General features: G+C 33.0%; 1 protein-coding gene across 2 annotated transcripts in view; it reads right to left on the bottom strand.

Moving 5' to 3' along the window:
- Nucleotides 1-3806: 3806 nt before the first annotated feature.
- Nucleotides 3807-25574, bottom strand: part of LOC136983415 (protein bicaudal C homolog 1-B-like) — a 51729-nt gene continuing 29961 nt past the window's right edge. Inside the window, exons 13-20 of one of the 2 annotated variants that reach the window (XM_067280135.1) lie at nt 24173-24259; nt 14372-14528; nt 13325-13413; nt 10019-10137; nt 9868-9946; nt 5654-5799; nt 4694-4790; nt 3807-4625 (exon numbers count right to left, since the gene is read on the bottom strand). In XM_067280135.1, the coding sequence (XP_067136236.1) occupies nt 4504-4625; nt 4694-4790; nt 5654-5799; nt 9868-9946; nt 10019-10137; nt 13325-13413; nt 14372-14528; nt 24173-24259 (896 nt within the window). In that variant the 3' untranslated portion in view covers nt 3807-4503. Of the gene's footprint in view, nt 4626-4693; nt 4791-5653; nt 5828-9867; nt 9947-10018; nt 10138-13324; nt 13414-14371; nt 14529-24172; nt 24260-25574 lie in introns of those variants that run through there. The other variant, XM_067280136.1, reaches the window with a different exon arrangement.

Genomic DNA, 25574 nt, shown 5'->3' with positions numbered 1-25574 from the left:
CGATTTTTTCGAATAATCCTCTAATATAGCCTCTGATGCCACATATCTAAAGTTTGTTATATTCTTTTGTTGTTTAATATAGAAATGGGAAGAAAAAATAATCTGTTTGGATAGTCGTTTAGCGTATTTTTTTTTCTTTTAGATCATTTATGTTTTTGTTCTATCATTATTTATACTTGTTCTGTTTTGAACTTTTAGATATTCCATATTAAATATATTTTCTTTTGATATATAAAGGGATGTTTGAATTGTAGTTAATGACATTTTGTATTCTACTTAGACTAGAAACCATCTTTTTTCCTTCTTATTACTATGTCTAAATAATTTATTTCGTCTTTATTTTCTTTTTCTGTTTTAAATTTTACATTATTATTTATGTTGTTTGTTTTTTTCTTCTATTTCTTTTATTCTAATTACAGTTTCATCATATATTATATCAGCTACACATCGTTTGTATACTTTAATTCCTTCAATTTTATTAATTTTATGATTGTTTTCCATGATTAATTCGGCCTATTACAGGACTACGGGGTGGTTTTTCCAACGGTCCTACAACAAGCACAAAAAAGAAAAAGGTTTTTCTAGGATACTTTGAATAGAAAAAAAGACAAGTGACAATTAAAATCTATTTAAATTCCTAAAGCTTCCTGGATAGTCTTTAGTATTACGGTAAACGATGTCACTGTCCGTCAACTAATCGTGGTTGTCCGGTCGACTAATTTCCGAGACAAAGCATTTCCAAGATGGCCGACGTTTATGGGAGAAATCTGTACCGAATACAGAAAGAAACTAAGAAAATAAAATACGTGGATATCCCACCGGAAGACACATTTGGTGTTTCGTTAGTTGCGCGGATCGACACGTTTGACGGACAGTAACGAAACGTAGATCTATGGGAACCGGGCTTAATAACTGTAGTCGATACTTCCGTTAAGAAGAGAGCACGTTTTAAAAACGAAAGTCGATCCGTGATTAGCGCGATAATAAGGTAAGACGGACGACCTATCGGGTGTCCCGACAATTAGTGTCTCTTTCCGCCATCGATTTTTCACCACCCACCACCAATTTCAAATTATACGATTTGACGGATATCAGCCAATGAAATATTTCTTCTTTTTTCTTGTCGTCACAGCGATAATCGAGAATCTACCACATTACATAAACGGGTATATTAATAACAGATTGTGGCGTCATTCGAATTTCTCATTATTTCGAGACATTTTAGATTCGGATGTTTTATGAAGTTCCACTGCTGTAATTTCGTACGAGTTCTTCCCTCACCACCGGGGCTTACTAAAGGAGTTTTTAAAAAAGTATATCACGCAGGTTGTAAATACAAATCGGTGTCTGTAAATCCCACAATATCTATTGTCAATAGAAAGTTCGTCTATTGTAATAAATATTTAAATAATCGTTGTATTTAAACTTTGGATATTGCAGTAAAAAACGCAGAGTATCGATTACAGCTTTAACAAATTTTAATACAGTACTATAATTTTCTTCTGGATAAGATTACGCGTAGTTTTCTTTCATCATCTCCTGGGTATTATAAAATGCGTTAGTCCATAGAATTTTCTTCTGCCAGCTTAAATAAAACTACACCTTTATGCGAAAACTGGTTTCGCTGATTTGCCAACCACTTGTTTCGTCATTGCCTTGTTCTACTTCATGGTCATTCGTAATGTTTTAACAAATCTCGACAAGTACTATAGTGTAGAGAACCCTGTAGCAATGTGTCCTGTCCCCTGTACCATAAGATTCTCTTATCTTTCTTAGAATATTGCTCCCTTATATACATTGCGTTCGTTTAAACGGACTGCTCTGTTAACGGGGAAGCGGCTGCTGTAAACATAGTATTAATGTAGTGTTAGACACAATTTTGGGGGGGGGCATTTTAACATTTCTTAATTTCAATCATGTAAAATTACATACTTTATTATAAAGCAGATTCATATAAAAATCCGTACTTTAAGATGTATTACGAGAGTTTATAAATTAGAGTATTTCTAGAGAGGGGGAACTGTTATTCAGATGAACTTTTTAGGAACATTTCTAAAATCCCCTGAAACGAAATATAAAGAAACAATTGCTCAATGTTGTGCGGTGTTATACAAATTATTAAATTTATTATTCGGTTAAAATGATTTTAATCATTGCAAACCTAAATAAGTCTCTTTAATCTTACGTAAACACCTATTAGAGCATTTTTGCTTTGAAATTACTTATGGTTTAACTTAGTAAACAAATACAATTTATTAATTTAAGATATATTAACGAAAACGTGATTAAACTGTAAATAACATTTATCGCCGGATGAACGCCCGTTTATACTATCCGTTCGGACAGTTTTAAATGCCAGTGTTTATACATAAGATATTCTTAACAGTATTTGAAACATTATAATTTGTAGTGTTCGGTAACACTGATGGTCGGAAGGCCAGCGGCCGGATTTATTTCTATCGTCTTTTATATCAACATTGTTCACCAGGCCAAGCGGTTCAGTTCCGTTGAACACTGGTAGTTCGGTCGTGGGTTCGCGCCTGGCCGGGACTGGCTGACCACGTGGAGTTTTCCGGGTTTTCTCCACGTCTTTAACGCCTAAATAGGGAGCAGTCACCCTTAAGACCACTCGGAAGGCATCCCCCACTAGGCAGATCGCCCAAAGTGTTGCGTTGCCAAAACAAACAACGTTTTACGGTTTTAATGGGAAATTTTCTGTGGCATTACATATTTACGAGAAATTTTATTCGATCCGATTCTATCGTTTTTACATTTTGTAATGGGATAGTTTCTGCATTTAAAACACTAAAAACTAAGATTAACTTAAAGCGACTGAGGTCTTTAAAAAGTTTTTTCGAACCGTTCATCGGAGATAAAACTGATTGAAAAATAGACACTGAAGACTAATCAAATAAAAATTAGTTTACTTTTCGATGTCTTTGTTGTGACAAATGCATTTTGATTCAACAATCCTTGTCAGTATCAATTTGACAATTGCTAGAACAGTATATAGATAAATACGATGCATATTGTATGTTGAAAGGTATTAACCAATTTTCGGAATGTCATCTACGGCGATGAGCCATTCCGGAGACACATACCTGTGTCCAAGTATTACATTTACATTTTTTCTTGCAATTTTTTCCGTTATGACAAAATGTTTTTTCTTCTTTTTTTGGTGTTTCGTTTATATAGTAATATTTTAAATTGTTTCTTTCATATATTATCCACTGTGACCGTCGATGTTTGTCTTAACGCTGTCGTGTATTCTTTTATCCTTGTTTTCAACTGTCTCCCTGCTTCTTTAACGTATACTCTTGTATTTCTATTACAATCACGTTTCAATCTACACCTGTTCTCATTTTTCTTCACTTAATTTTCTTTTTATTCCTATAATGTTTAGTTTATTAGTTAAAGGAATTAAATTGATGCTTACCTGCTCTAATTTTAATTATTTTGCTTTTCAGTCCTTTTATATAAGGAAAACTGTAAAATTTATCTTCTTTTTATTCTTAGTCCGAATTCTATTTTCTTCATATTCCATTTTCCATGTATCTAATAAAAATATTACTAATATATATAATGATTATCCAAAATATTTATCTCTCAACGTTGTTCTACAATGAATCGGATGAACAGTCGGAAATGAAGTTTGCATTTTAACAATTAACTACTTTTCTGGGGATATTTTTAATTTATTTCTAACTTTCACGCTTTCGTTTGTCGTTAATAAGTTATGTATATATGTGTGTGTGTGTGTGTGTACGTGCATATTTCCGTAACGAAAATTGAAAAAATTGACGTAATTAGCAAAAGATATCACAATTTATTTACGGGTCGCCGGACAAATGACACTTTTGTACTCGACACTGTTTTTTGGCTTCTTTCCGGCGGTCGCTTTCGATTACAGAACGTGACGGGTTCTAAACACACGGATACAACATATATAAAGATGTAAAAGTTCTATAAAACGACTAAGGCTCTTTAAGTATTGTTAGTACGTATAAAAGTACAAAAGAGCAGCGAGTCTCGCATATTTACATGAAGGTTCGCGAATATTTTCTTATTCGACGCGCGACTGGTGTCGCATCCTGTGCGACGCGACGGTCTTTGGCACGAGAATATTGCACTAATTATCACTAATTTTTTTTTTTCCAACTTTTTCCTTCCGCGGGATTACATTTTCCGCCCGGGCGGAATTTGCGTTGCTTACCGAATTAAATATCCGCATTTTTGCGTATAAAAATGATTCGCGAAGTCTGTACAGAATAGGAACTCGGCGTCTTTTCGGCTCGTCCACGGCAATGCCGTTTTCCGACGGTAGAGGTCGCGCCTCCCAGTTTGTGTCGCCTGGAAGAAAAAGGCGGTGCACGGGCTTCCGTCTTCGCCCCTTTTTCGGAGGGTGGGCCGTTCGTTTTTGGCATCTTTCCCGACGGTCTGGCATCCAACGCGCGAGACGAGGTTGGCACTTTTGGTGCGCGACCGAAGAACAGGAGGAAAGGATTAAGGGTCGCCTAAGACGGGGGAGGGTCTCTGTCTGGCTAGGCGAAGGAGCAGAGGTTCGGTTCCCGGTCGAGCGGCAGGATCGGGCGAAGATTCTCTCAGATTTCTCCTTTCGTTCAGGTCTGAAACGGCGGAAATGTTAGAAAGAGGGAATAAAACATCGGTCGGAAGAGACCACCATCCCTCTTACCGGAAATGGCGAAGAGCATCTTGTCTCTGGCCGACTTACTGACTCCCAATTCCTTCAGGTCCTTCTCATTCAGCGTCAGAAATGCGGACAGATCGATCTGCAAACACAAAACACACTTTCGTCACAAAGAAAACTTACGGGGCGCTTTATCGAGAAGCTCCCCGTTATCTCTAGCGTTTAATTATCTTTATGCCATCGTAATTCGTTCGCGAGGTATCCCGGGCCACCGCAGACGTCGATCCGGAATCTCTAGGTTCTATCCAAAAAATATTTGGGGAAAGCCCAAAATCGAATCCCAAACGCCTAATAATTCCTAACGCAACTGTTAAATAAACGAATTTATTTCTAACATTGCAATTCATCTTTTGAACTTCTTGGGATACGAATGGTACTGAGAGGATCACTGCCACTAACGAGTAAGTCGATTTATTATAGAAATTCGTCCTTATTCAAGCCACAGGTACAGTACGTACAGTACGTACAGTACATAATGCTCGAGTCCGTCTGAGCGTGATGTCTGTGCATATTTAACCTAGCTGTCAATATTTAACTTTGGAAGCAATCTAAGAGCTTCCTAACAGAGGTATATATTTTTTATTCCGTTGCAAGCGATCGACGTTTCATTTGGATTCGATTTTGTGACGTTGAGCTTCGACATTACCAGAAAATACTGCAGAAACATAAAAGTGACACTTCAGAATCAGTACAAAAACATAATTTGGAAACAAAAAATGATTCCTGGTTTCTTACAGCCCTACAGAAATGGAAAACGACTTTTAAGTTGGAGTAGACAATACTTTACGAAACCATTTCCATTTACTGAAAAGTAACATAAACAGGAATAGAATGTGTAAGTTGTCATTAATTAGCTGGGCGACACGTCCATTTTAAAAGTCCCGGGAGGAACAGTGCCGATGTTAATCATAAATTAAAGAATTTGGTTAGAAATAAGATATTTACCTCGTGGAAAAGGAAGTTGTTCATGTATCTTTCGAGGTTTAAATTAGTCAGCAGGTGAGACAGGTCCTTGATGTCTTGATTGGCGGACAGAACCGGCTTCTGCGACAGACTTTCAAAACAGTTGCTGGTGCTAAAGAAATTATCTCCTGTAGAGATAATATTTATTTTCAGTTACTGCAAATAAAACGTTTTCAGTTTTTTTACGCTTAAAAGTAATTAAACTATTTATATATCTAAGACGAGTAAAATATTGATTTTTTTTTATACAGCTTAAGAAGCATTCGGCCAAACACGAGAACTTACTAGAGGTATTAATTAAAAAAACGTCGAACTTCTGAGAAATATTACTTGCGTGAAATTGTTCTTCAGTCTTATTCATTTGAATTAGAATTACAAATTTAGTTTCAGAAACTGTTGATAGTTTTCATTTTGCAATTCTTGAAGGCAGAGTATTTTTGTAAGTTTGTTTTACGAATTTTAAGATTTGGCTTCCCTCGCCTCTTGGTCGCCCTCTGTACCCGCGTAAGCCGACCTAGCATTGGTCCGCTAGACCCACAATGGGGAGGCCGAAAGGTAAGGGAGGAGAACCGACACAGATCCGGGACAGATCCCCGGAAAAACCCTTGGCAGTTTTCGAACGACCGGAGTCGATCTCGGGCCCCCCAGAGAGGTAGGACGACGCCTCGATCACCCGGCCGTCTAATTTGGTGTTAAAAGCTTGAGATATTTAATTGAAACGAGCAATAATTTATTGTGACATGGTCACAATGCCGGTCTGCAATTTTTAATCGTATTTTTAAAATATATGCTCTCCATCTCAAATTAGTAGTGGCTTGCCCCTGTACATCGTACTTTTCCTTTAACAATAGAGTCATACTGGTCATCTATTAACTGCTTTCAGGGGAGAAGTTTTGAATTTAAATAACGTGACCTGCGGTTTGCATCAGATGTTCAAGTATAGTTAATCGGGGTTTCCATATATGGTCAGGTCTTTCATCAATCTAACTCCGTTCTCCAGATTAAGAAGAGAGAGAAACGGACGGACGGACGACAGTGGGAATTTATAGATCAGCCCAAAAACCGTGTGAATAATATAACTTTAGTTAATAAATCAAAGAAAAGGCCATTGTATTAAGAACCTAGTGCAATAGGATGCGATTAAAAAATACCTCCATTCGTTTGTGGTATTATTTTTACTGGTTTTTAAGATCTGTAAATAATCTGCCGTATCATTATTTTTATTGCATACTATATATAGTGCATACAATTAATTAAAAGATCTCAATTAAAGTCAAACGATTTCAGAATTACATCGGGCTATATTACTACTACTACGAGTATGGTTATATTTAAATTAATTAGACATAAGTGACTACACTCGATTAGCGGGAGTTGCGAGTTCGGGTCCCGCTTCGGGCCAATTCTTTTCGTCCAGAATCTTTTAAATAATTATAATTAAATTTAGCAATAAAGCTTGAATTGTAGCTTTAGATTTCACCATATTCTAAACGTAACAATTATAATTTACATTAACGGGAGAACGTTTTAATCATCAAAATTCTCTCTACTTGTTAGACGTGAACTTCCATTAAAAATCATTGTCGCTTAACACATTATCCACAACTGTCATCATTTGCTTGGGAAGTTGCTTTACTCATTTTGCTATTAATGGCTGTTTGTTCGCAATAAACAAATGAATACGGTGCCGTTGGGAATGTTGCAGAAGTAAACAGAAATTGACACAGCACTTAGTTGCGAAATACAAATCAAAGTGAATTTTCCAACATGTTGCCAATGATGCAGAGTATATTAACAAAAGAATAGCGATTTTCATTAAAGTGAACACAATTTGTATTTTACACTAAACATACATATATATTGCATATTGCTGATAAGTTTTAAACTAATATGGTTACAATTGTAGGCCATCAATGATCGAGTCATAAAAACACTGAACATTGGTAGTTGGTTGTGGGTTCGCACCTCATCAATGGGCTGACTACGTGGAGTTTTCCGGATTTTCTTCATGTGCCTAACACCTAAATAGATGCTATTTTCCAATAAAAAGTTCTCCAGGGAAGCATTCCTCTTCGCAGATAGGATATAGCAAAGCAACAAATGGACAATCAAACCAAATTACAATTGTAATTGCAAGTAATTGAATCTTCGACTTGAGATTTAATGTTAATGCCGTAAATACTACCTAATACAGTAGATCGGTGTGATGCGTATTGAGAATACAATATAATAGGATCACGCTTTATATTTTTAAAACTTTATGCCCAGTGGGCACTAAGAGGGCCTTTTTAGCGAGCCCATAATAGGAAGACCGAAGCCATACATATCAGAAATTTCCCAGGAGTTCAAGATGTTACAATTTTTACTGGGATTCACATTCTTGCAAAAATTATTTCTAACTTCTAATCACATCTCTTCAGCATCCAGTAGAACGTGGAAGATGAAACAAATGTTTTCGGAATCGCCTGATTCCAGCTTCAGGTTGAAATAATTCGTTTCTAATTGAAATGAACCGAATAGAATAGTCGTGTAGCATTCAAATTTGAAAAGGCCAGTAAGGGACATGCGCTGATCCATCCACGTTATCGTATCATCCTCTCCACGCTTTAGATTATGGTGACCAACCTGTGGCACGTATATGATTTCGATTTATCATCTGTCTTTTTCAATCAGCTTTTTTACATTTATTCTAATTAAAGCATATACGTTTAATTTATTTAAATATCGTTATTCGAAATCTAAAACTTTGGCAAGCCGCAAGCATAAACATCTTTAAAGCTAAATATGCTTACTATAAGGCATGATATCTCAAAATGTTTGCCATCCCTGCTTTAGATAGTTGTATCTCGTCCTTAGAGTCCATTTGAAATATTTAAAGCCAGCCTTGCATAAACTTTAAGGAGGAGATACAACTATCCAAAGCCTGGATGGATCAGCCCATGTCTTTTACTGGTCTTTTCAAATTCGAATGATACACGACTATTCTATCCGGTTCATTCCAATTAGAAACGAATTATTTCAACCTGAAGCTGGAATCAGGTGGATTATACATTATAAAAATTATTTATGAAATTTATTTCATACCTTAATATATAAAATTATCTTCCAAAACTATTTAGATTCTTATATTTCCCAAAATTAAACTGTTAATATATTAATTAAAAGTTGTGAACAAATATAATTTAACCTTCGTTTACTTTTATTTGGATATGATGTTTATTATTGTCTCCGGAAGGTGGGCAATCATTGCCCATTGCCACTGTAATTTTGAAATAAACTTTGATTTCATCAATATATCTAAAATATCTAAGTTTAAACAGTGTCATTTTTTTATCATTTACACTACAAATTAAGATTTTAATTATTAATAACAAATTCTAGAGAGAATACTTCTATTTTTCCCCTATAAATAATGTATCGTGTTCCTAATTCTTCCCTGTTGCAGACAACTTTAGTATTTACTTTTGTTTTTATAGACGACGAGAAACATATTAAACAGTAACAGACAGAATTAGCATACACATTTTTCAGTTTTTGACAAACTGACCTGTTGTTACATAAAAAAAGTTCTATATATTTGCATTACAGTTGTGATTTATGCAGCTGTTAATACAGAGTGCATAGACGAGATTCATACAAATGATGTAGTATTTCACAAAATGTATTATTTCATTAAAAAAAGCACATAAATTATACGTTGATTATTATTATTTATTTAAAATAAGTATTTTTGTTCCAACTATCGTTTAACGAAAAAAATGTTTTCAAAGGTTATCTATAAATATGTATTATTCAAGTAACCGTGTGCATTATTTCACATAAGTTATTTATAAATGTCATATAGTAAACGTTTTGTTCCTTGTAACATGGGAAAAGTATGTTAATGTGGTATTTTCACTTTAGTCAGCTGTATGTTCATGCAAGATAAAAAAAAGAAAAGGTCATTGCTGACTATTTTAATTATTTGTCTAAAATACAGTAAGATGTGTTTATTATTACTAATTATAAGATCGCTTTATTTCAAAATTGCATTAAAAAAGTACAGTTGTGATTTATTTTAAGCTCTTAACAAGAAATACAGACCTAAATTATCTGTGTATTAAACATATGGCATAACTAATAATGGATAATTGCTTTTTCTTAGTTATTAATTTTTACGTAAACATTTAGTAAAAAGTATATTATAAAAAAATTACCTTTGTGACTAGTTAAACCAACAGATGACTGAGTTTGTTCGGATTTAGAATCTCTCTCTACTCTTCTTAACTGGAATGGCTGTAATGATAATTTCATAATTACAAATATATCTGTTAGCATATGTTAATTTCGTAAAATGAATTAACATACGCATATGTAGGATGGTATGGAAGGATAATGCACGTCGTACATCGATTTTGAGAATCCTCCACCGCACCAAAAATTTGTGGGTCTTCTTTTCTGAGAACCCACTGGATTTTGTTTCATTGCTTGAAAAAAAAAATTCTTGTTCAGATTTACTTTCTACAAATTCTTATATGCAAAATAAAATTCTGTATTTTTATTATACAAATAATTTTTGACTTTATCGAAATTTAAAAAAAAATCTTTAGCATTAAAAAATACTATTTGAATATTTTGGAAAAATATAATTAATAGTTTAAAATATTTTAAAGTTTTATTTACATACATACACAAAAAAAACCTTCATATTAAAAATAAATATATTGAAGAAACTGTTTTCTAGAAACAATTTCAATGTAAAGAACTAAGCATTTTTATCATTAGTAATAAAGAAAATTCAAACATTCTAATATTAGCAAAAAAGATTTCTGTTAACAGGTTAGACTTATCATTAATATTAAGGGTATTATTAAATTAATGGATAACATACTATAGACCAATAGTTTCTCTCTCTGTGTCTTAACATGGGCAGAATTAAAAATATTCCAAATGATTTCTGGTTATCACAAAATCAATATTAAAGGCATTGATTATTTATATTCCATTCCTATATACCACTTTAAAAATAATTTTTTTTCTTTTCTTTTCTATACAGAAAAATAAAACACTATTTTGAAGTCACACAAGATACACTTAGAACATGTTCAATTTTAAATTTATTAAGTTTCTGGATTTGTTTATTTAACCCTATTTGTTTTATTATGTCCTAGTTGATTGTTGAACATTATTATTTATATGCCTAGTTAACTTCTAGATTTCTTATGTCTTACCTAATTATAAAGGGTAATACCCAGGTATAAAGTTCATCTATTAAAATATGCATTTATAGTTGAGACAAAAAGAATTCAAATGAGAGATTCAAAAATATTAATGATCTCAAACATTATTAGTAAAAAGAACAATCCTTTTGTAAGAGGCATAGTTAAAGATAATATTTTAATTACATATTTGTACATTTTTTAAACAAAAGTCAGTATTATTAATTAAGCAATTTCTTGATATTTTTAAATATTTAGACAGAAAATTGTGTTCATCTTGTACACTTCTATTCTAGAAATATAATTTAAAAACTTCCAAAATTGATTGGTCAATATATATAATGAATATTAATTTATTATATATATACAAAAGAAAGAAAAGATTGACATAGGTGACAGACATAATTCACACTTCTTATCAGATATAGATAAATTTTTTATAAAGGTCAAATAATTTTTTTTTTTTTTGATTTAACCAAACCTGAGCTATAAATTTTTCAATTTAAATGGAGTAAAGGAGAGCAACATATTGATGGCTTTTCGAACTGAAAAATAAATTGTATTTTATGACAAACAAACTTCTTTCTTTCATAATTCTGTTCTTTCTGATTTACAATCCTATTATGCTATTCTATCATATTTCCTATTATATCCATTCTATTAAATTCTATCATAGATTCTATTATATCAATTCATAAACATAACAAGGACTGGATTACTGTATTTTTAATGCTTATAACCTGCAGAATATTGCTAAAACATTTGCATAGACTGAGTATAAGCTACCCAGCCTTATACTCTGTTTCGTAATTGCAACTGAAAGAAGGCGGATTACATGTCCTTTTTAATTCATATTTTAAACACAAATAACCTGGGTAATATGCATAAAGGTACAGTAAGTTAAAAAAAATCCCAAGCGACTTGTGAATAAGTTTTTTGTGGAGTTGTTCTGTAAGCCTCTCTAACTAAAAATTAACACAATCTCTCCAGTTGCTGAGTGCATGTTATACAAACAGGCATGTATCCAAGGGAGTTTCTTATGGTGCTGCGGCATCTCCTTAATACCAAAGAAGTCAGTTTTGTTACATTAAAATTAAAATAAATTGAAATCATGCAATATGCATTATTATATTTATGTAAAATACTTAGACACTAAGTAAAATATTTGAGGTATTTATGGTAGTTGAATAACATTCTCTAAAAAACAACAGGGTGCATGTGCCTTGATTTCCTTGAGCAGCACTCATATTTTCAAAATCCTGGATATGCCACTGCATACAAAGAAATTTTTGGCATATATATTTATTTGCAAGTCTGCTGGTTTATGATTTGGTGAATAAGTTAATTCAGTCACTGTACTGAGTCACACGGTTTTCTGTAAAAGATTGCACAAAAATCTTAAGTTGCCCAGGATTTTTTAACTTTGATTTTCTTAAAAGTTTGAAGAGCATGCTTTCTCCCATTGCTCAATAAAGATTTGTATCAAGGTTTACCCATACACAGTATTATTGAAATCTCTGAGGACCATGTTGTAAGCTTCCCTTGTAAGTTAAAATCATTAATCAAACAAAACAGGTTGTTTTTGGAGTTGATCATTTCTATTATTTGTGTCCATTACTAATATACACTCGTTGTCATAAAAATTAGCACATCAAAGAGTTGTTGGAATCAAACACAATTGTACATGTATGAGTGTAACAGTGGGTGGTGTCAATGGCAGCAAATGTAATGGCTGCTGCGATACCAAATGTTCCTCATCCAAGCATCTCGAAATGGTATGGACAGTCATAGGGGCTTGTAATGATTGTGTCACCTGTATCCAGATGGTGGACAACAATACAGTCAGCTGTGTACATATTTGTCAGAGGACCACCTGGTCTTCTTGGCTAGTGGTCTGCCAAGGGCATCCTGAGCCTGGACACTGTGTGCACAAGCTGTCTCTCGTCAACTAGTTCCAACACCACCTTATAGTGTTGTCAGAATGGCCTAGGTGGCAAGCTATGACCATCCTGCTTCTCAACTCAACTCGATCATTTCCCTTCTCAAACTTGGTTAGTTGTTTGTATGGTTTTTGATTGTGATGTAAAGACATCTAGTAATACAGCAACTCTCTGAAACATGTAAACTACAGACCGGATGCCTTTGTGTGCTTTTTTTATAGGCCAAGGAGGATGCACTTTAACATCCTCTTCTGGCATTACGCAATGAACCATCACACTAAAACTGTAATCCTTTCCATATCTGCATTCAAATTTCACAGTGATACAACTCCTCGGTGTTGTAATTTTTATGGCAATGAGTGCACTTGAAAGTTATTAACTTCTGAACCTATTAGCCTCTAAACCATCTGAACATTCCAGGGGTAACATTTTTTTACCTTATTAGAAAAGAAAAATAGCCATTCCAACCTCTAATCTATCAATAACAATTAGCCACATCTTATTGTAATAGTTACCATTGAATGCCCACATCTTTAGACCATAATCAAATTGCTTTATTTCTCTCCCATTTAGATTTTCTCTGTTGTTTCCAGAATTATGAGTTCTGAAATAATAAATATATATAAATAAAACACAAAGAATATAATTTTGTAAAACTTGTAATTTTCAAAAGTACAAAACTATTACAGTAGACTCTCAATAAATCAAATTTCCCTATTTCAAATTTTATTTTTGACCTGATTTAGAATGCATTGACTTTAAGGAGTTATGCTGTATAAGTTGCCTTAGTTTTGAATTCAAACTAACTCAAAATTTAAAATCTAGAAACCCTATTTTGTATCTAATTTTGTGCACTTTCTTTAATGTTTTCAAGTGAATGTACAATATCATAAAATTGAAGATTGTTATTTTAGAGTTATGTTTCTGATCATGCAGCATAAAATCCAAAATTTTAATGCTGTTCTGAATCCAAAGTAACAATTTTACTCTTAATTTTAATTACTCTCTAATCTTGCACTCATGCTGAGACTGTTCCTATAAACAGTCTCAGCACAAGTGCAAGATTGGTGAATGCATTGCTCAGGCTCTCCGAGTCTTAGTCTCGTCCCAAAAATGGCTTTGTTATTTTAAAAATCTAAAAATGTAATTTTAATGAACAGCTTTCAATTTTATATTTTTAGATCTGTTCATTAAAATTACAACATACTGACAACTCTTAATACATCTATGTGTATCTCCTCGTTTGAAATTAAAAATTCATACTGTCTGTATTTTATTGTAAAATTTGAATTTCTTGTTGACGTTTTTCACCACTGATAGCGACAATTTTTTTTCCAAATGAGAGAACCAAAAATTTTCTCAATAATATAAGATTTGTCATAATGTAGAGAAAAGTAAAAACAATAAAATCAGATGACGTGAAAGAATGTGGTATTCTCTCTAAACCTGAAAACAAGGAGGAGATAATTTCATACAATAATGGTAGAGAAAACTTTGTGTTACAGAAACTATCCTTTCCATTTTGAGTTATAGAGAATCTACTGTATTACTGTATTACTCACTTTATCTCAGATGTAGATGATTGTCCATTTCTCCAAATAGTATCAAATTCTGACTCAAGTTTATCCATGTCTAATTTAATGCATTTTTCATGATTGCACCAAATATTGGTACAAACATGTATATAATTAGAATTATCTTGAACTGAGTTTCTAACCACTAAAATAAAAAAATTACTTCAGTAAGTTTACTTTAGATACTTTTATTCATTTATGTCTAACTACTGATATTTAATTCAATACTTAGGTGTTTATTAACAGTTAATTTCAAATAAATGATTAAATATATAATAATAAACTTAAAATAAGAACTTCTCAAACTAAAGAGATTAAAAAATATATATATATATATATATTTTTTTTAAATTTAAACTAAAAAGAATCAAATTTTATAATAATTAAATAAAATTAAAAATATTTTCTAATTTATTAAAATTTGTTCTTTAAAAGAAGGGATAGAAATTTTATAAATTTGACAGAAGCCACCTTCATTCTTGCTGGGCCTATCAATCCTTTCCTAGAGTGTATTAGTTTATGAAAATTAAAACAAAAGTTTGGAGAAGGAGTAATCTAAACCTAAACCAATGAGCCAACATTCATATGCAGAAAGTTGTTGCATTTTTAAGAAATCTTTCTTAACTCCATTACAAGAACAATCTGTCATGAGCAAGAACTCACTAAAAGTTCTACTGTCTACTGCATTGCTTTCCAAGCTCCCTGTTCAAAAGGTGAACCTTGTGTGGGTGCGCCTGGAGGTGGACGGAGTCGCACCTTCCTTTTTGTCGGCTAACAGGTCGGTGAGACCTGCCCACGTCAAGATGGCGGCTCGGATGGGTTACGCGTTATGCGTTCGTGAGTGGAGGAAGCGGATGGGTCGGACGATAGAGCGGCGGCAGCGATACTCGAATAAATGACATTAACAACGAATACTAACAACAATTTATTGAGACTAGAGCTAAAGGTACAATAGGGCAAGCTACCATTGCCTATGGTTCGGATACGTGGAAGGAGAGTTTACACGAATTTGGGGAGTCATACCTTGTGATCCGGGCCGGTCTTTCCTCTAGGTCAAAGTATCCTCAACAAGGTATTCCTTCGTTTGATGTCGGGTTCCCTCGGGACTCGGGACGCACGCACACTGTCTAATCGACACTACGTAACCGACCTGGAGTCGATCGAAAGGACACTATGTAACCGACCCTTTTTCCTGCTCTCGTCGCCCTTTTATCATCTCGGGTCACGTTTTGCTTTTTCACCAACCAGCGTTATTTGAGTGTTGTTCCTCATTATTCATGTTTTCTCCGTGGGAACCAAACAATAAAACATTTTATTGCTAGCGTTTGGTTCTGTCGGGTTCGAATTTTCACACTTGCATTATGAGTTTGTCATTTTGAAAATTAGGAAATTACAGTTATAGTTCTAATAATTGGCACTGTGATTACTTTGAAAAGGGAAATTCTAGCACAAGCAGATCTCATGAGGAACATAGGATAATGTCAAATATATACTGTATAACATTAACAAGTAAGTCTAAGCTTATCAAGAGATTCTCAGATTGAGGAAAAATGCTTGCATTTACTGGTACAAGACTTGAGATGGTTTTGGTTGCAAAGTTTCAATTGCTTCACCATATGAATGAGCTATCATTGAACAAAATTAAGGATAACATCTTAGGTAACTATTGCAGCCATAGAGAGTCAATGTACTCACATCCAATATTATCAGCAAGCATAAAAGGTCACACCAAATTGTAATTATGATAATCTAAAATTGGGAAGTTAATGATCTCCTGGAACCAATGTCTGTCAACATTGTACAGACTATCCCAAAGGACACTTTCAGCTGATCTATTCCTGCTGCTCACAGCCATCCATAGACCACAAGACCAACTTTGCCAAGGTCTTTGCTTGGTTGGACAAAATTTTTACTTATTGGATTGTTTGACACTGAAACAAACACCCATTATTGATTGCTGCTGCTTACATCCACAAGAAAACACTGCTGGTACCACTGACTGCACCTTCAGTAGAGGATTGTAATAGTCTAATCTCTAACAAGCAATTATTTATTGTGACATTGTCACAGTGCTGAGCTACAATTTTAAATCATGTTTTTAATTTATTTAATTTAAAATGTATGCTTCCCTCCTCAAATTTGTAGTGGCTTGCCCTATATACCATACTTTTCCTTTAACAATAGAGTCATGCCAGTCATCTATCTAACACTTTTTAGGGAAAAATGTTTGAATTGAAATAATATGACTTCCAGTTTGCATCAGAAGTTCGTATATAGTTAATTGGGGTCTCCTTTCCCTAAAGTTTCCATATCTGGTCTCATCTTTTGTCTATCTAACTCTGTTCTAGAGATTATGGAAAGATGGATGAACAGTGGGAATTTATAGGTCTACAATTTTTTCAAATTGCAGTCCAACAAATTTAGCTTGACAAAAGTACTAACTTTATTGTGATGTATCAGTCAGAACTGTCTTTACATGCTTTCGTCGCTTCACTGTTAAAGTTTTCAACTCTGATCTTTCACACCTGGATATATGTGTCACTTCTAAACTCCTCAAACATGAAAGTGGCTAACTGGACATATTTCTGTTTGGCTTATCAGTATTCAAAGATGATTCACCACACAACATAATTCCCTGGAACCTTCTTGCAGTCTAAAAGATTTCAACATGTTCATTTGGACATTTTGGAACCACTTTTGTATGACTATTCCTACTGCTTCACCTATGTTGAAAGATTCATCCACTGGCCAGAAACATTATTTTGGAATGTATATAATTCGTCTCTGAAATCCAAAAGGTGTTTGGTAGACGGTCTCACAGCAAACTTTAAGTTATGAACTCTCTTTTATTCCTTAAAAAATGACATATGCATTTCGGGTTGGTATATTCATCCAACCCCTCCTCAGTGCTAATTTTTCAAAAAAACATAAAAGAGAAGGTATAATACCCAGCACATGACACAAATACATTACAAGATGTCACACTTACTTACTCTTAAAGTAAAAGTTGTGTATGAGCTACCACTACATCAACACATCCAACCATTTGCTTTCCATTTAAAATGCACTTGAAGTGTTTGCATAACATCACTATTAAAAACCATTATACATTATGACATTTTTTGTAAATAACCAGTATATACAATAACTAATATAATACATACCACTAAAATATAAATAGCGTGCGAACAATCAAACCCACTAGTGATACATTAAAATACCACTTTTAAATCAATCGCAACATCATCTCCATTCCATCACTGTATAGCGCCCTCTATCACACTATACCATCTAGAATCGATTTGCATCCCATCAGAAATATTTATTAAATTATTTTGGTTTTTCTTAATTTCTAAATGTTCTTTAAATTTACGTTTATATATATCCCTTTCATGATGTAGAATTTTAATATTATCGCGATTAATTTTACATTTATTATTTTCCGTGTGTTCATACCAAGGTGAATTTTTATACCTCAACCTGATAGCCGCTTCATGTTCCTTTATTCGATATATCTAATACTCTACCAGTTTCTCCTATATAACTACATGGATTCCAACAGTTACACTCTATTTTATACACAATACCTGTCTTTTTTAACTGATCTATATTATTAAGGTTACATCTATTAATATATCTAGAAACATTATCTGTAATCTTATTTGTTAAAGACGGGGCCAAACATATATTGTCTTTCTTAAGGATTTTACTAATATTTTCAAATATATCTTTTATGTATGGAAATTTTTTATACTGTTTTTCAGGTTTATATTTAGTATTAAATCTATTTTTTAAAAAACCAGCTCTCCACTTATTAATTTTAAATTTTGGGTAATCATTCAAAATGAATTTATTATCTAATTCTTCTAATTTAATGTTAATATTATGTTCTTCTGTTATACGTGTGTAAATCTTTTTTAATTCCATCAGGTATGTATTCTTATTTATATAATCAGGTATGTAAGAATTGTAATTCGTAGTTTTTTTTAACATCACAAGGTTTTTTGTATGTTATAAATTCAAATTTTTTAGTATTGTTTACAATAGTGATATCCAGGTAATTAATTTTTTTGTTTTCTTCAAGTTCAATGTCAAATTGTAGTTTTTTATTTATACCATTTATAAAGGAATGTATAATGTTTAATGCCTTATTAATTAATTTTATGCCTTTAATGTTATTTATTTTCTTATCTATATTAATCATAGCTATTTCTGCTAATTTTGGCCCCATCTTTGACCCCATACTTATACCCTCCAATCTGTCTATAAAACTTATCATTCACCTTAAAATAATTATTTTTATATGCAAAATGTATCAAATCAATTAAAGTTTTTTCTACATCGATATTAATATCACCTGCGGAGAAGGGGAAATCAAGACGAACATTTACCGGAAACCGGGTCTAAATACTATCATCATCCCGAATCAATCGGTGGATCCCAGGCATATTAAGTATGCGGCGTTCCGATCTTGGATCAAGCGTGCCTATACTCATTGCACAAACATATGTGATACCTATAAAGAATTGGATTACATACTCGAAATAGCAACACAACAAGGTTACCAGAGAAATATAGTAGAAAAACTTATCACAACGTTCCAGAATCGAAGTAATCACTCTCCCGCGGATAACGGTAAACAGAAGATGGTAATCAATTATTATCCCTTCTTGAACAAAATGATAAACGAAATTGCTAAGGCCAATAATATACGTATCGTTTACCGACGTAATCCGACAGTTTACAAATTGTTAAGGAATGACAAGAAGAGAGAAGATCGGAACTCTTTAACGGGGTTTACTCCATACCAATAAAGGACCAACGATTTAATTCGGATATTGTTTATGTGGGAGCTACTTTACGGCACTTAGAGCAAAGAATCAAAGAACACCAGTACTCGATTAATAAGAATCTGGACAGTACGGTTCTAGCTTCATACGCCAAGCAACAAGATATTGAGGTATTGTGGGACCAAGCTTCTGTCATCAAGCCGACGAACAATAGACATACAATCAAACATCTAGAAAAGCTAGAAATATATAAAGCCCAAGAAAAAACGGGATGTATCAATCATAGAGACGCGGAATTCTTTATCAACCGCATGGAAATCGTTTTATAAAGATAAACAATAACAACATACAAGAGATGCGGCCACGTATTTTTGTTTACATAATTTTATTCATTTATTCTGTATATTAGGCATCATGTGCGATATATTTATAGTTGCGCATGCGCATTTATTATTTTCGTATTTAATTCCATTTTATCGTTCTTTTTTAATTTGAGTTGTAACTGAAGATGACCGTTGAAAACGATCGAAAACGTTTTTATTTTTGTTTAATTGTCCAGCACAAATGTTTTAAGGTGATAATTTTCATATTAAGTTTTTTCTACATTCAATTCTATTAAACTATCTCTAATTAAATCCCAATTTATATTGGGATACATATTTTTTATATCAAGGCTCATTAATTTATCCGTGTTTTCTTTTTTTAACTTTTTTATTCTATTAATAACAATATCAGCATTATCTACACTATAAATAGAATTTTCAATATATTTTAACTGTTGTTTAATGTACTGCTCCAAATTATATAAAACCGAAAATTTAAAATCTACAATTGGCCTAAATTTCTCCTCTTGCTTATGTGTTTTTAATCTTATATTTCAGCAGTCCAGATACAGTGTATTATTTTGGAATTTCTATACAGTCCACTTTGGAATTCCCACACATCTTACTACTAAACAGGGTTGCAAGTTTGAGTCCTCTTTGTTGAAGTCACTCACTATACATATGGAAAAGTAATATATAGTGGTTCTGATTTGGTACATGTCCATGACTTTCCTGGAATAGTAATATGGAATAATAACAGCATAGAAAGTTTTAGATCCTTTTTAAAAAAACAGTAAGTTTCACACCAATAGTTGGTAGTGTGACACTTAATAGCTTAACACCACACTTCCTACATTACTTGCTTGGCCTATGATCCATATTTAAATATGACATTCAATCAGGCCATTACAGTATAATGCTTCTGAATTAGGTTTATAGCACTTTTTTCTGCCTATGCAGGACAACTAAAATCCTTTATGTTAAAGTTATAACTATGGCCAAGATGCAAATATTGTACAAATTTCTATTTTTTGTCCACTTGTTTCTTCAAAGCTACACATACTTTCATTGAAGTCCATTCAGAATCTCCTTAAACCATTTTACAATAGTTCCTATCAAGTTCTTTCTCATAGCAATAAAATTTTCAAATTTCTCAATAACAGATATTAGTACTGACTGATTTGAATCAACTTTCCTTTTCAATGACTGGCTCCATCATATATATGTAAAGACCCAATTCATTGCCAGCCAACTCTTCTAACAACCTGGCATTGGAAATAGAACTGTACCTACCTATATTATTTCCTTTCATTGATACCACTCAAGCTGTCTCATCAACCCTCATTACATAAACTCATCATATGTTCATTTCAACTTGGTATTCAACCAATATTAAATCATTGGAATTTATATGGGAAGCCATGCCCAAGTCAAACACACTACTGTAGCATGTTTGTTATCATCCTTCTGTTTACTGTTTTTGTTACTACTGATAAAGGAGTAAAAGAAAATGGATGTCATTGCCAGAATCTCAATAGTTACCATGGAAATCAAATACTTATTAAAACAAAATATTCCAAAATATTCTGCATACTAGAAGTCATTTGGAATTAAGCAGAAATAGATTGGCCATCCATTTAATTAAATGTGACAATAAAAAGATATGTGGACCACAGTAGAGCAGAGTATCCTAGGACAATAAACAAAAAGCACTATCTGAAGGTACCAATCTAAAAATGTCAAAATGTTGGCAGACATTGGACTCCTGGAATATGATAAATTGTAAGGTGCATTGGAAATTAAAGTGAGATGTGGACTGGCTAACACTAGGGCTAAGGTTGTTCAACACTATTGAAAGAACAACAAAGCAGAATTATAGCATTAAATAATGATAAATTTGAGATTTGTGTGTTTACGATTAAAAATAAATAAATGTTTTATTATTTCCAAATTTGTTATTAATTATTATTATTTGAATTTGGCAATTTATTCTTTCTATTCAATTTCAGCTCTGCCGTAAAATATGCAATTTTACTCTAATAAACATAAAAGTGGTGCTGCAATCAGTATCCAAGCAAAGGTTATTCAAGAAATTTGTGTAAAAGAAAAATTTAGTTATCAAATAATATTTCAATAAATTGATTTCAAATTATATATAGGGTAAATCCAAATTATTGTTGGCGTTTTTGTCCTATAATTTTACAACTGGAAACAACAAGCATTCTGTAAGCAGTTTTAACTCATTGCGATAATGTCTGGGAAATAAAACTGAGTATATGATATCATACTTGAAAATGGTAACTGTTCAAGAGATAGCAATGTGTGGAATTTGGTTTTTCAAAATATAAGTGAATATTATCGCAGACCTCTGGAACAGAACCATCTTCAGATAATACTGATGTTGGTTAAAGCAATTTCAAGAGACAGTAGTGTTTAGCAGCAAAAAAGGAGAATAACGATTAGATTCAATCCAGGAAACACTTTCTCAAACTAGACAAGTTTCTTTGCAATTAGGTATACCACAAATGACTGTTTGGGTGTGGTTCATAACTGCCTTCACTTCTGTGATAACTTTATAGCTGGTTGATGAACTCTGCTGTTTCCAATTTTATCAGAATTTTTTTACCAAAACTCAAAGCTGATGATAATTACCTTTGGAGATGAAGCAATGCTTTGCTTATCAGGGATGGTAAATTATCATAACTATAGACTATTTGATCAGAAAACCCTTAAGCCAGAAGACTGACAAATTATTAACACCAAAAGATTGAGTTTATTCTGTGCCTATTTCGTTAGTAGGTGCTAAAGGTTTTGTTGATTGTGGGATTTGGCATGATAGACTAATTCTGTAACCTCTAAATTAACTCAATATTATGTCACTCTGTGAGAATATATGAAGGAGATTGTTTACAACACTATTGTGATTTTCCTCAATAAAGTGAAATGTTGAATTGTTGCTGTGACAGAGATACAGTAAGACCCCGCTTAATGTGGAGGATACATTCCTAGATGACAAAGCACTAAATGAAACTGTTAAATAAGGTCATTTTAACACAGAGTAAATAGAGGTAGGGGAACATGTGCCCAAAAAATTAAAGTAAAATCTGTTTATTTAACATTATTATTATGCAAATTAATATAAAAATGAACATATGCACACAGAAATGTAAAGTTCATTTTTTGTGACGAAGGTCTTGGCTCTCTTGAAATTCTTCATTTTTTGTATGAAGTCATCTAGTGTCATTTGTTGCTTTTTTCTTCTCTCAAGCAAATGTCAGTAGCAAGAGATTGCATTCAAAACACCTCATCTTGCTTTTGCACTCCTTTCAAAATCGGGATCATTCGCTACAACAGTTTCGGTTGTCGTTACCAAACTTTTAGTAAGGAAATCTGTAGAGAAATTCTTTGGGTTCTTCATTTTCAGAATCATTATTTTCCAGTTCGACATAAATTCCTTGTTCCACCAGTTCTTGAAGGTTGTTGTTGGTAAGGCTCTCACAAGAAAACTGCAGTAACTCCTCAATATCCTGCTTGTCTTTTTGAAAGTTTACATCTCCTAGTCCTGCTGTATCGATTAGGTTGACAATTTGGTCAACCTAGGCTCTTCTCGTTGAAAATCCTTAAATACCTCCAGCCATAACTACTTCCATACTTCGTTCATGCATTTATCAGTTAATTCTTGCCAAGCAAAGTTGATATTGCTTATGGCATTCATGATAATATTTTTTTTTCCAAATTTCACCAAACAAACATAGATTTAAAAAAAGTGCAGCATTATGACAAACTGACACCTTATGCTGATTGGTTTGTGTTTGGGAATAATTGTATTATATACGAATCAATGAAATTCAGCAATAATTTGAATCAGTGTAAATTTTGAACATTTTTTTAGGCTTCAAGCAGACTGCATTATATCGAATCAGCATTAAGTGGACAGGATCTTACTGTAATTGCATTGCAAATGTTGGAGAACACTTGGAAGAAAATGATTGTTTCTTGGAAATCATGTGTCACAAAGGCATGCATATTGAAGTTGTTTAGCAATTTGCAGTATTATTCTAGATGTAATAATCAATGTTCTCGCTTAGCTGCGTGGCCGTGCACGAGAATTTGTGCGCAGCGCAGGCGAGCATGCACACCGATTTGAATTGTTGTTTACTTATTTCTCACTCTGTCTGCAACATGATTATTGCTATGTATATTTCGATTAAATACATTAAATCATTGACAAAAGATAATATTTTGTATGGAAGTATGTTTTAAAATGAATTTTAATCGCTACTTTATAATTAATTATTTTAATTTTTATAGGAAAAAATCAGATTTTATATATATATGCTAAGCAAAAATCTTTTGCTCGGAGAAATATGTTCTGCTCAGCTACAAAAATATTAGAGTGAACATTGGTAATAATCCTTACAGAATATGAAGTGTAATTTTTTGTTTCTAGTTGGAAAATTATAGGACATGCAAATCCTGGCAGCTTATACACAGGATGCTTCTGTATTATTATGTAAATTTATTATGTAAATAATGTGGATTAATTCTTAAAATTATGATTTTATTTTAATTTTTTAATATTTGAAATTAATGATAAAGTAACAAAATATTAAATCTAATGAAGCAGATACTGCTCCTATAAATGAAACATTCATAAATATTTATAAATAATTCACCTGAACCAAAAGTATCTTCTTTATTGTCTGAAAGGTTCGACATTGGAGAATTTCTTGGACTTGTATCGGGAGTACTATCTGGAGACACTAAAGTTTAAAAATATTTATATATTACTATTACACACAGCTTTATTAAATTAAACTAATCCATCTTTGATTGTGCAAGTGTGAGCATATATATATGTGCAAGTCAAGATTGATTCTGTACTTTTCAATGCAGTATTTGTAAAACTTAATTTTAATTAAAACTGTATTGATTCAAGACTGGCAGAATTTTATATAAATACAATGATGAATTAGTCTTGAAATTTTTGAAAATATTATGGCAAAAAAATTTTATAAAATGTTTGCTTTTGTGGCAGTATGCCATGATTAGTTATGTATTAATTTAATCATAGATTTTAGAATATTTCCCTTTGTTCTCTGTTCCTTCTCACTTCCAGAACTTTCTTTTCTAACTCTTTTCCCTTGAGTGCTGAGGACCAATTCATGGAACTACAGAAAATAAAGATAGTGAGAAAGTGTGGGACATTCTTTAGACTGGAATCAGAGTGGACAGATGTAGAAGACTGTGCTCCTCATTGTCACGAGCAGATAGACTGGAGGAACAGTGCTAGTCTGAAAAGAAATGGAATTTTATCATAGTTACAATAAAAGGAGTATCAACTAGGTATAAAGGATAACCAAAGGAATATGACAATGAGTCATCAGTCTGTGCGAGTTCCATGTGGCCTCCCACTGAAATTGTGCAAAGTTCTGTACATCCCAGGATATAGGAAAAAATGAAATACCTATTTCACTATTTATCACTCTCCCTGGTATCTTCTCTGGGGCCGAGTCCCTGAGCGTTTTGTGTGTGTGACTATCAAAGCTATTCTGAAGCTATCTTGAGCCTTTATTTTACTCTATTTTGTTTAGTGTCGTTCAACACTACGCTATTTAGTCGATTGCACAATGTGTTTGACTTGCTGCTTGCCTACCCGTGGTGGCCCTGTTGCCCCAGAGATGGGGGGGTGCTAAAAGCAGCACATAAATAGTAGTTTTCACTACCATTTCTCTACACCAGGGGTCCCCAACCTTTTTGTACGTAAGAGCACATTCTAGAATACCGGCTGGACGACAGGCACCATTTATTTTTTCAAGGTGAATTTATATTTGGACATAGTTAACAGCGCCGGATTAAGCCTCTAGCGGGCCCTAGACAAAATTTAAATTGGGGCCCCATTTAAATAAGTTGCTTCTAAACAAATCTTATATAATGTCACATTAGCATGGGTGACACCTGGTGCAGATATCGTGGTGTCACCCAGAAATATTTGTAGACGGTGCCAGAGATATCGTGACGAAGATTACTTCTGACACACGGATGGCTGTTAACCTTTTTTTTTTTTTAGTTAACGAC

Source organism: Centruroides vittatus, unplaced genomic scaffold (genome assembly GCF_030686945.1).
Source record: "Centruroides vittatus isolate TY-2023 unplaced genomic scaffold, ASM3068694v2 contig_882, whole genome shotgun sequence".
In the NCBI taxonomy this organism is placed as follows: domain Eukaryota; kingdom Metazoa; phylum Arthropoda; class Arachnida; order Scorpiones; family Buthidae; genus Centruroides; species Centruroides vittatus.
Note: the sequence above shows the minus strand (reverse complement) of the source record. Positions and strands in the feature narration are given on the sequence as shown.